Genomic DNA, 13,129 nt, shown 5'->3' on the forward strand with positions numbered 1-13,129 from the left:
GCCGATCCGCAGTGGATTGGCTGCTGCTGATTCGTAGCAGTTTTCCATCACATTTACAGTACCATGTAAACCTATGGAAAACCAAATCCGCCTTGCCCATGGTGCGAAAAATACCACACGGAAAAGCTGCATTGTATTTTCCACAGCATGTCAATTCTTTGTGCGGATTCCGCAGCGATTTACACCTGTTCCTCAATAGGAATCCGCAGTTGAAATCCGCACAAAAAACACTGGAAATCCGCGGTAAATCCGCAGGTAAAACGCAGTGCATTTTACCTGCGGATTTTTGCAAAACTGAAAAATCCTCACATGAATCTGCAATGTGGGCACATAGCCTTAGGGTTGGAATTAGAGTTAGGGTTGGAATTAGGGTTAGGGTTGGAAATAGGGTTAAGATTTGGTGGTTAGGGTTATGGTTAGGGTTCGGATTAGGGTTAGGTGTATGTTGGGGGTAGGGTTGTGGTTTGGGTTAGGGTTGGGATTAGGGTTAGGGGTGTGTTGGGGTTAGGGTTGTGGTTAGGTGTGTGTTGGGGATAGGGGTGTGATTAGGGTTATGGCTAGAGTTGGGATTAGGGTGGGGGTGTGTTGGGATTAGTTTTGGAGTTAGAATTGAGGGGCTTCCACTGTTTAGGCACATCAGGGGTCTCCAAACGCAACATGGCAACACCATTGATTCCAGTCAATCTTGTGTTCAAAAAGTCAAATGGTGCTCCCTCCCTTCCGAGCCCCGACGTGTGCCCAAACAGTGGTTTACCCAAACATATGGGGCATAAGCATACTCAGGAAAAATTGCACAACAACTTTGGGGGTCTAACTTCTCCTGTTACCCTTGGGAAAATTAAAATTGTGGGTTAAAAACATATTTTTGTGGGGAAAAAATATTTTTTATTTTCACAGCTCTGCGTTATAAATTTCTGTGAAGCATTTGGGGGTTCAAAGTGCTAACCACACATATAGATAAGTTCCTTGGGAGGTCTAGTTTCCAAAATGGGTCAATTGTGCTGGGTTTCTTCTGTTTAGGCACATCAGGGGCTCTGCAAACACAATGTGACGCCCGCAGACCATTCCATCAAAGTCTGAATTTCAAAACATCATTACTTCCCTTCTGAGCCCTGACGTGAACCCAAACAGTGGTTTCCCCCACATATGGGGTATCAGCATAGTCAGGACAACCTGGACAACAAATTTTGGGGTCCAGTTTTTCCTGTTACCCTTGTGAAAATGAAAAATTGTGGGCTAAAAAATCATTTTTGAAGAAAGAAAAATTATTTTTTTATTTTCACGGCTCTGCGTTATAAACTTCTGTGAAGAACTTGGGGGTTCAATGTGCTCATCGCACAATTATGTTAGTTCCTTTGGAGGTCTAGCTTCCAAAATGGGGTCACTTGTGGAGGAGCTCCAATGTTTAGCCACACAGGGGCTCTTCAAACGCGACATGGTGTCCGCTAATGATTGGAGCTAATTTTTTATTCAAAAAGTCAAATGGCGCTCCTTTCCTTCCGAGCCCTGCCGTGCGCCCAAACAGTGGTTTCTGACCACATATGAGGTGTCTGTGTACTCAAAAGAAATTGCCCAACAAATTTTAGGATGCTTTTTATCCTGTTGCCCTTGTAAAAATGAAAAAATTGAAGCTAAAATTTTTTTTTGTGAAAAAAAGGACTTTTTCATTTTTACGGATCAATTTGTGAAGCACCTGGGGGTTCAAAGTGCACACTATGCATCTAGATAAGTTCCTTGGGGGATCTACTTTACAAAATGGGGTCACTTGTGGGTTATCTCCAATGTTTAGGCACACAGGTGCTCTCCAAACACGACATGGTGTCCGCTAACGATTGGAGCTAATTTTTTATTCAAAAAGTCAAATGGCGCTCCTTTCCTTCCGAGCCCTGCCGTGCACCCGAACAGTAGTTTCTGACCACATATGAGGTATTGGTGTACTCAGGAGAAATTGCCCAACAAATTTCAGGATCCATTTTATCCTGTTGCCCATGTGAAAATGAAAAAAATTGAGGCTAAAATATTTTTTTTGGTGAAAAAAAGTACTTTTTCATATTTACGGATCAATTTGGGAAGCATCTGGGGGTTTAAAGTGCTCACTATGCATCTAGATAAGTTCCTTGGGGGGTCTAGTTTCCAAATTGGGGTCACTTGTGGGGAGCTCCTATATTTAGGCACACAGGGGCTCTCCAAATGCGACATGGTGTCCGCTAAAGATTGGAGCCAATTTTTTCTTCAAAAAGTCAAATGGCACTCCTTCCCTTCCGAGCCCTGTCGTGCGCCCAAACAGTGGTTCCCCCCATATATGGGGAATCAGCGTACTCGGGACAAATTGTACAATATCTTTCGGGGTCCAGTTTCTCCTTTTACTCTTGGGAAAAAAGAAAAATTGTTGCTAAAAATCATTTTTGTGACTAAAATGTTAAATGTTCATTTTTTCCTTTCATGTTGCTTCTGCTTCTATGAAGCACCTGAAGGGTTAATAAACTTCTTGAATGTGGTTTTGAGCACCTTGAGGAGTGCAGTCTTTAGAATGGTGTCACTTTTGGGTGTTTTCAGCCATATAGACCCCTCAAACTGATTTCAAATGTGATGTGGTCCCTTAAAAAAAATGGTTTTGTAAATTCTGTTGTAAAAATGAAAAATCGCTGGTCAAATTTTAACCCATATACAGTTAGGTCCATATATATTTGGACAGAGACGACATTTTTCTAATTTTGGTTATAGACATTACCACAATGAATTTTAAGCAAAACAATTCAGATGCAGTTGAAGTTCAGACTTTCAGCTTTCATTTGAGGGTATCCATATTAAAATTGGATGAAGGGTTTAGGAGTTTCAGCTCCTTAACATGTGCCACCCTGTTTTTAAAGGGACCAAAAGTAATTGGACAATTGACTCCAAGGCTATTTCATGGACAGGTGTGGGCAGTCCCTTCGTTATGTCATTCTAAATTAAGCAGATAAAAGGCCTGGAGGTGATTTGAGATGTGGTGCTTGCATTTGGAAGGTTTTGCTGTGAAGTAAACATGCGGTCAATGGAGCTCTCCATGCAGGTGAAACAAGCCATCCTTAAGCTGCGAAAACAGAAAAAAAAAATCCGAGAAATTGCTACAATATTAGGAGTGGCAAAATCAACAGTTTGGTGCATCCTGAGAAAGAAAGAAAGCACTGGTGAACTCATCAATGCAAAAAGACCTGAGCGCCCACATAAGACAACAGTGGGGGATGATCGCAGAATAATCTCCATGGTGAAGAGAAACTTCTTCACAACAGCCAACCAAGTGAACAACACTCTCCAGGAGGTCGGCGTATCAATATCCAAATCTACCATAAAGAGAAGACTGCATGAAAGTAACTACAGAGGGTTCACTGCACGGTGCAGCCACTCATAAGTGTCAAGAATAAAAAGGCTAAAAACATCTAAAAAAGTCAGCACAGTTCTGGAAGAACATTCTTTGGACAGATGAAACCAAGATCATCCTCTACCAGAATGATGGAAAGAGAAAAGTATGGCGAAGGTGTGGTACGGCTCATGATCCAAAGCATACCGCATCATCTGTAAAACACGGCGGAGGCAGTGTGATGGCTTGGGCATGCATGGCTGCCAGTGGCACTGGGTCACTAGTGTTTATTGATGATGTGACACAGGAATGAATTCTGAGGTATTCAGAGCCGCCATACTGTGTGCTCAGATCCAGCCAAATGCAGCCAAACTGATTGGTCGTCGTTTCATACTACAGATGGACAATGACCCAAAACATAAAGCCAAATCAACCCAGGAGTTTATTAAAGCAAAGAAGTGGAATATTCTTGAATGGCCAAGTCAGTCACCTGATCTCAACCCAATTGAGCAGCATTTCACTTGTTAAAGACTAAACTTCAGACAGTAAGGCCCACAAACAAACAGCAACTGAAAACCACCTCAGTGAAGGCCTGACAGAGCATAAAAAAGGAGGAAACACAGCGTCTGGTGATGTCCATGAGTTCAAGACTTCAGGCAGTCATTGCCAACAAAGGGTTTTCAACCAAGTACTAGAAATGAACATTTTATTTAAAATTATTTCATCTGTCCAATTACTTTTGGTCCCTTTAAAAACAGGGAGGCACATGTTAAGGAGTTGAAACTCCTAAACCCTTCATCCAATTTTAATGTGGATACCCCCAAATGAAAGCTGAAAGTCTGAACTTCAACTGCATCGGAATTGTTTTGTTTAAAATTCATTGTGGTAATGTCTATAACCAAAATTAGAAAAATGTTGTCTGTGACCAAATATATATGGACCTAACTGTAGTTTCCTAGCAGAAAAAAAAATGTTGTTTCCAAAATTGTGCTATTGTCAATTAGACATGTGGGTAATGTTATTTATTAACTATTTTGTGTCATATAGCTCTCTGGTTTAACAGAATAAAAATTCAAAATTTAAAAATTGCAAAATTTTCAAAATTTTCACCAAATTTCGGACTTTTTCACAAACAAATGCAAAAATTATTGATCTAAATTTACTACTAACATAAAGCCCAATATGTCACGAAAAAACATTTTCAGAATCGCTAGGATCCGTTGAAGCATTCCTGAGTTATTACCTCATAAAAGGACACTGGTCAGAATAGCAAAAAATGGCCAGGTCATTAAGGACAAAATAGGCTGGGTCATGAAGGAGTTAAAAAGGACACCAACACTGGCCGCACTCAGTACTAAATGTAATACTAAAGGGCTTCAATCAACATGATATTTTAAGGATCCCATCACCTACAATGTCCATCCACCTGCTCACAAAGGTTAATGGACGGAGGCCATAAATCATTATAGCCCAGTTGTAATATTTATTTGATGCATGCAGATTACAATGTCTTTATCAGGTTATGGGCTTCACCCAACCACTAACTATGAGTGTAGAGAAAGTTTCGGTGTTATCATTCATGTTCTCTGAGAAAAAGGCCAAGAAATCAAAAATTCTGCCGGGGTACGTAAACTTTTGAGCACAACTGTATCTTGACCACACAGAGTGCTGCTGTGGAAAATAGAAAGTTTGTTGAAGGTTTAGTCTCGAAGCAGCGTGAAAATTCTCTAGGCTTTGAAGATGTTCCACCTTTCAGTGCAATTTTTTATAGTTTTTAATGGAAGCATTCCATTCTGCTGGAGCGGACTTAAAGATGTGATATGAGCACTAGTGTTGAGCATTCCGATACCGCAAGTATCGGGTATCGGCCGAGCGGTCACATGAGCGGTCACGCGACCAATCACAAGCCGCGACATCATCGAAGGTCCTAAACTCCTCATTCTTAGGAACGGAGGCTGCCGGTTACATCGGTAAGGTCCAGGGCTCGTCCGAGGGAGAGTATATCCATATTTTTTATTTTAATTCTTTATTTTTTACATGAATATGGATCCCAGGGTCTGAAGGAGAGTTTCCTCTCCTTCAGACCCTGGGAACCATCCAGGATAGCTTCCAATACTTGTGTCCCATTGACTTGTATTGGTATTGGGTATCGGTATCGGCGATATCCGATATTTTTCGGATATCGGCCGATACTATCTGATACCGATACTTTCAAGTATCGGAAGGTATTGCTCAACACTAATGAGCACACTAGTCATAGTTTTTTAAAAGAATGAAGTAAGCATATTCACATTTAAGTACAGAGTGTGTTTTGACTCCACATTATTCAGGACATATAAATGAAAGCATCAGGTGCACCTCATTTTTTATAATGATCCTTATTGGATGAATATTCTCTGGTTCTCGGTGGCACGAGGTCATTTGCCAGACGTCCAATATATTTACTGGAAGCTCAGAAAACATAGCTCTCATCACTGTATCCAACTGATAGGACAACCAATCGCTTCCATGGTCAAACCTATATCCGGTGTTAGCCGATTTAATGAGAATCTTTGTATCAGGGCTACGTTCCAAGAGTTGTTTAATAGCTTCTCGAATGTGCCATAATCGTCGGACATAAAATGAAATGGGATATGTGAGAAAGTGACTCCAACAAGTCAACACAATGACCATATTTTTCCGTGGCCCGAGTCTATGAAGCTCTGTAGCAATGTACTGCAGCTCTTTAATTCCTGTACGCTCCATGCGCAGAGGCTTCTGATGTGCTCTCCACTCGACTATGTAGTTATTATCTGAGTCTGTGGCCAACAATGGGCCAGGGTTATGAGTAACATGAAGATCTATTTGCTTGAGAGCTGAAAATTTAGAAAATAAAATTAATTAACTGAGCTTTACAACAACTTAAAAAGCAGAATCTTGAAGATCTTCATAAATTATAGTATACAACCCATATAACCCTTTGATAATTAAGTTTAAAAATGTATTAAATATTTATAACTATTCCAGTAAAATTATATTAATACTCTGAAGTGCTTTTGGCATAGTTACATAGTTACATAGTTATTAAGGTTGAAGGAAGACTTTAAGTCCATCTAGTTCAACCCATAGCCTAACCTAACATGCCCTAACATGTTGATCCAGAGGAAGGCAAAAAAAACCCATGTGGCAAAGAGTAAGCTCCACCTTGGGGAAAAAAATTCCTTCCCGACTCCACATATGGCAGTCAGACTAGTTCCCTGGATCAACACCCTATCAAGGAATCTAGTGTATATACCCTGTAACATTATACTTTTCAAGAAAGGCATCCAGTCCCCTCTTAAATTTAAGTAATGAATCACTCATTACAACATCATACGGCAGAGAGTTCCATAGTCTCACTGCTCTTACAGTAAAGAATCCGCGTCTGTTATTATGCTTAAACCTTCTTTCCTCCAGACGTAGAGGATGCCCCCTTGTCCCTGTCTCAGGTCTATGATTAAAAAGATCATCAGAAAGGTCTTTGTACTGTCCCCTGTACTGTATATATTTATACATTAAAATAAGATCACTCCTTAGTCTTCGTTTTTCCAAACTAAATAGCCCCAAGTGTAATAACCTATCTTGGTATTGCAGACCCCCCAGTCCTCTAATAACCTTGGTCGCTCTTCTCCGCACCTTCTCCAGTTCAGCTATGTCTTTCTTATACACCGGAGACCAGAACTGTACACAGTATTCTAAGTGTGGTCGAACTAGTGACTTGTATAGAGGTAAAATTATGTTCTCCTCATGAGCATCTATGCCTCTTTTAATGCATCCCATTATTTTATTTGCCTTTGTAGCAGCTGCCTGACACTGGCCACTGAATATGAGTTTGTCATCCACCCATACACCCAGGTCTTTTTCATTGACGGTTTTGCCCAGAGTTTTAGAATTAAGCACATAGTTATACATCTTATTACTTCTACCCAAGTGCATGACCTTACATTTATCCCCATTAAAGCTCATTTGCCATTTATCAGCCCAAGCTTCTAGTTTACATAAATCATCCTGTAATATAAAATTGTCCTCCCCTGTATTGATTACCCTGCAGAGTTTAGGGTCATCTGCAAATATTGAAATTCTACTCTAAATGCCCCCTACAAGGTCATTAATAAATATGTTAAAAAGAAGAGGGCCCAATACTGACCCCTGTGATACCCCACTGCTAACCACGACCCAGTCCGAGTGTGCTCCATTAATTACCACCCTTTGTTTCCTATCCCTGAGCCAGCTCTTAACCCACTTACACATATTTTCCCCTATCCGCATTATTCTCATTTTATGTATCAACCTTTTGTGTGGCACCGTATCAAAAGCTTTTGAAAAGTCCATATACACTACATCCACTGGGCTCCCTTGGTCCAGTCCGGAACTTACCTCTTCATAGAAATTGATCAAATTAGTCTGACATGATCGGTCCCTAGTAAACCCGTGCTGATACTGGGTCATGAGGTTCTTCCTCTTCAGATACTCCAGTATAGCATCCCTTAGAATGCCCTCCAGGATTTTACCCACAGTAGAGGTTAAGCTTACTGGCCTATAATTACCGAGTTCAGTTTTTGTCCCCTTTTTGAATATTGGCACCACATTTGCTATACGCCAGTCCTGTGGTACAGACCCTGTTATTATGGACTCTTTAAAGATTAAAAATAATGGTCTATCAATGACTGTACTTAATTCCTGCAGTACTCGGGGGTGTATCCCATCCGGGCCCGGAGATTTGTCAATTTTAGTGATTTTTAGACGGCTCCGTACTTCCTGCTGGGTTAAGCAGGTGACACTTAATGGGGAATTTTTGTTATCACTAGTGTTGAGCATTCCGATACCGCAAGTATCGGGTATCGGCCGATACTTGCGGGTATCGGAATTCCGATACCGAGATCCGATACTTTTGTGGTATCGGGTATCGGTATCGAAACAACATTAATGTAATAATGTGTAAAAGAAAGAATTAAAATAAAAAATATTGCTATACTCACCTCTCCGACGCAGCCTGGACCTCACGGAGAGTACCGGCAGCGTTCTTTGTTTAAAATTCGCGCGTTTACTTCCTTCCGTGAAGTCCCGGCTTGTGATTGGTCGCGTGCCGCCCATGTGGCCGCGACGCGACCAATCACAGCAAGCCGTGACATAATTTCAGGTCCTTCAGGATTTTAAAATTACGTTCTGGCTTGTGATTGGTCGCGTCGCGGTCACATGGGCGACGCGACCAATCACAAGCCGTGACGTCATGGGAGGCAGGACACGCGCGCATTTTAAAATGTGCGCGTGTCCTGCCTCCCTTGACGTCCCGGCTTGTGATTGGTCGCGTCGCCCATGTGACCGCGACGCGACCAATCACAAGCCAGAACGTAATTTTAAAATCCTGAAGGACCTGAAATTACGTCACGGCTTGCTGTGATTGGTCGCGTCGCGGCCACATGGGCAGCACGCGACCAATCACAAGCCGGGACTTCACGGAAGGAAGTAAACGCGCGAATTTTAATCAAAGAACGCTGCCGGTTCCCTCCGTGAGGTCCAGGCTGCGTCGGAGAGGTGAGTATAGCAATATTTTTTATTTTAATTCTTTCTTTTACACATTAATATGGATCCCAGGGCCTGAAGGAGAGTTTCCTCTCCTTCAGACCCTGGGAACCATCAGGGATACCGTCCGATACTTGAGTCCCATTGACTTGTATTGGTATCGGGTATCGGTATCGGATTGGATCCGATACTTTGCCGGTATCGGCCGATACTCTCCGATACAGATACTTTCAAGTATCGGACGGTATCGCTCAACACTAGTTATCACTGATCATATTGGCTGCCGTGGGATTTTCTTGTGTAAATACTGATGAAAAAAAGTCATTTAGCATATTGGCTCTTTCCTCATCCTCATCCACCATTTCCCCCAGACTATTTTTAAGGGGGCCAACACTTTCATTTTTTAGTTTCTTACTATTTATGTAGTTAAATAATATTTTGGGGTTATTTTTGCTCTCTCTGGCAATGAGTCTCTCTGTCTCAATTTTTGCTGCCTTGATTTGCTTTTTACAGAATTTATTTAATTTTCTGTATTTATTTAATGCCTCATCACTACCTACTTCCGTTAATTCTCTAAATGCTTTCCTTTTGTCACTTATTGCGCCCCTTACAGCTCTATTTAGCCATATTGGTTTCCTCCTATTTCTAGTATGTTTATTCCCACACGGTATATACTGTGCACAGGTCCTATCCAGGATGCTAATAAACGTCTCCCATTTTCTTTGTGTATTTTTATGTCTCAGGATATCGTCCCAGTTAATTGCACCAAGATCCTCTCTCATCCGTTGGAAATTTGCCCTCCTGAAGTTTAGTGTCCTTGTCACCCCTCTACTACACATCTTATTAAAGGAGACATGAAAACTTATTATTTTGTGATCACTATTCCCCAAGTGACCCCCAACCCTTAGATTTGCTATGCGGTCTGGCCTGTTGGTTAATATTAGGTCTAGCAGTGCCCCCCTTCTTGTTGGGTCCTGAACCTGTTGTGAAAGGTAATTGTCTCTCATAGTTGTCAAAAACCGATTACCTTTGCTGGAACTGCAGGTTTCTGTTCCCCAATCTATTTCAGGGTAGTTGAAGTCCCTCATAATAATGACTTCTCCTTGAGTCGCAGCTTCATCTATTTGCTTTACGAGGATATTCTCCATTGCTTCCATTATTTTTGGAGATTTATAGCAAACCCCCATCAGTAATTATTTTTTCCCTCTCCCCTTATCTCCACCCACAGGGACTCTACATTTTCATTAAATTCACCTATATTATCACGCAGGATGGGTTTTAAGGACGATTTTACATATAGACACACCCCACCCCCTCGCTTATCTGTACGGTCATTTCTGAACAGGCTATAGCCCTGCAAGTTAACAGCCCAGTCATGGCTCTCATCCAGCCATGTTTCAGATATCCCCACCATGTCATAATTATGCTCCAACAACATTAATTCTAATTCGTCCATTTTGTTGGCGAGGCTTCTGGCATTAGTATACATGCACTTGATGTTCCTCTCTGTACCTCTATTCTTTCTTAAATTATTAACTGTTCTAACCCCACCCCCCATGCCACCGCCACCCCCAACTTTCTTATTTGTGCCCAGGTCTCTATCTGCCCTATCTTCCCCTCCTATAAATTGAATACCCTCCCCCAATCCCTAGTTTAAACACTCCTCCAACCTTCTAGACATTTTCTCCCCAGCACAGCTGCACCTTCCCCATTGAGGTGCAGCCCGTCCCTAGCGTAGAGCCTGTAGCCCACTGAGAAGTCGGCCCCTCCTTCCTACACCAATTCTTGAGCCACTTATTAACCTCCCTAATCTCCAGTTGCCTCTCTGGCGTGGCACGTGGTGCAGGCAGTATTTCAGAAAAAATATCTGAGTACTCATGTGAGTCATTTGGGCGACCTACTTGGAACAAACGTCACTAGGTATTCCCACCATTGACGGAGTGTAGAGTCTCCGAACATGTAGACCATCTTTCCAGCAAGGCATTTAGATACTTTGATGGACGTATTGAAATCTTGATTGGAGCACACATGAGAGGTCCATATATCTTCAAAATAAAAGCCTGATGGATTTGGATTTTTCAGTAGAGATGTACAAGTATTGTTAGCTTATTAAAAAAAAAGAGAGAGTTAAGTTAATTTCTTATTGTTTTTTGTTAGATTTTGAAAGATAATTAATTTAAATATGAAGAATAGAATACAATCACCAAGGAAGCCTTTGCATATACAAAAATAGTCTTTGAAATGTTTCTCATTACTTGACGCCCTTTATTCTCTACTAATTTTTATAGTATCATGCTTATGTTTTTTTGCACCATTTTATTACTTGTCTCTAAGCATACATGGTTTTTTTCAGTGCGGAGATCACAGGAGAACAACAGTAATTCATAGGACGGGTCGGAACTTGTCATTGTCAGCTACCACACTGGGGCAATATCAGGGATGAATAGTATCTCCAATTCCAGCCATTTGATTGATCAATAAAACATTGTCACATCACAAGTAAGGTGTAACTATGACTTTAAAATGAGAAGAACAATTTAGATCCAGCGAAATCCATGAAGAACTTTGCCTTTGGTAGTAAAATCTAGCTGTTAATGTTAAAAATGTTAAAATAACAAAGACATAAGTCGAAATGCATTGGTCATAAACTCTGCACTGTGTGTATTACGCTGCTATGTGCAATAAAATTATTGGTGAATAATTTTTTGTAATGTCACTGATATTTGAAAATTGCTCATTGAAAACTATATTTTATTACCAAAGACAAAGTCCGTCCTGGATTTTGCTGAATCTGAATTGTTCTTCTCTGCTAACTAGTGTTGAGCATTCCGATACCGCAAGTATCGGGTATCGGCCGATACTTGCGGTATCGGAATTCCGATACCGAGTTCTCATACTTTTGTGATATAGGAAATCGGAATCGGATCCATATTCATGTAAAAAATAAAGAATTAAAATAAAAAATATGGATATACTCACCTCTCCGGCGGCCCCTGGACTTTACCGCTGTAACCGGCAGCTTCCATTCCTAAGAATGAGCGTGTGAAGGGCCTTCGATGATGTCGCGGCTTCTGATTGGTTGCGTGCCGCTCATGTGACCGCTCACGCGACCATTCACAGGCCGCGATGTCATTGAGGAGTTTAGGGCCTGCGATGACGTCGCGGCCTGTGATTGGTCGCGTGAGCGGTCACATGAGCGTCACGTGACCAATCACAAGCCGCGACGTCATCGAAGGTCTTAAACTGCTCATTCTTAGGAATGGAGGCTGCCGGTTACAATCGGTAAGGTCCAGGGGCCCCCGGACGGGTGAGTATATCCATATTTTTTATTTTAATTCTTTATTTTTTACATGAATATGGATCCCAGGGCCTGAAGGAGAGTTTCCTCTCCTTCAGACCCTGGGAACCATCCAGGATACCTTCCTATACTTGAGTCCCATTGACTTGTATTGGTGTCGGGTATCGGTATCGGCGATATCCGATATTTTTCGGGTATCGGCCGATACTATCCGATACAGATACTTTCAAGTATCGGAAGGTATCGCTCAACACTACTGCTAAAACACTGGCTGCTCAGCCTTTTTTTTCTGTGCAAGATCTTGGCATTGGGAGATAGCTGCCTAAATAGGTGAGCCGACTTATTTTTTTGCTTATATTTCTGCTTATGAGTTTAAAATGTAATATATGATGTAATTTAAGGAATAAAATTTCTCCTTATGAAGAGTGAGATGCCTGGCATGTCAGTGTAAAAAAGGCTTAAATGCCAATACACTGTTCCTCTAGAAAATTACATATGTAAATTGTGTCATAATAGAAGAAGAGGACATGAAATCTAGTGCCACCTAATGGAAATAACAATCCTAAAAGTCAATATCGACCCTGTAATGAACTTTGCCACAAGAGTTAGGATAAAAGCCAAATCAGAATCTCAGTTTGCAGACAGTGCTTTGGGGTGTTGCCCTTCATCAGTGCAAAGTATGAGATGTGGTTCAGCAATTTACTGTACATATTTAACTTCCCAGAGGAGCATTGCATGGCTTATAAGCCTCCTTACATTGACATGCCAGGTATGTCACTTTCCACAAGGAGAATCGTTCCCCCTTATATTCCAGTCTTAAGCCTCTCATACAGTGAAATCATGTCTCATACTTTGCACCGATAAGGGGTAACTCACTCCAAAATACCATGTTTAAAAATTGAGATTTTGATTTCACTTTCATCCCAAGTCGTGACAAGGCTCATAAAAGG

The 13,129-nt window shown here is 41.4% G+C and overlaps 1 protein-coding gene across 2 annotated transcripts in view; it reads right to left on the reverse strand.

Moving 5' to 3' along the window:
* Positions 1–5,587: 5,587 nt before the first annotated feature.
* Positions 5,588–13,129, reverse strand: part of LOC143774204 (NXPE family member 3-like) — an 80,716-nt gene continuing 73,174 nt past the window's right edge. The window contains exons 5-6 of one of the 2 annotated variants that reach the window (XM_077261581.1): positions 10,783–10,941; positions 5,588–6,195 (exon numbers count right to left, since the gene is read on the reverse strand). In XM_077261581.1, coding sequence (XP_077117696.1) covers positions 5,663–6,195; positions 10,783–10,941 — 692 coding nt within the window. In that variant the 3' untranslated portion in view covers positions 5,588–5,662. Of the gene's footprint in view, positions 6,196–10,782; positions 10,987–13,129 lie in introns of both variants that reach the window. The other variant, XM_077261580.1, reaches the window with a different exon arrangement.

This window comes from Ranitomeya variabilis, chromosome 5 (assembly GCF_051348905.1).
Source record: "Ranitomeya variabilis isolate aRanVar5 chromosome 5, aRanVar5.hap1, whole genome shotgun sequence".
NCBI classification, from domain to species: domain Eukaryota; kingdom Metazoa; phylum Chordata; class Amphibia; order Anura; family Dendrobatidae; genus Ranitomeya; species Ranitomeya variabilis.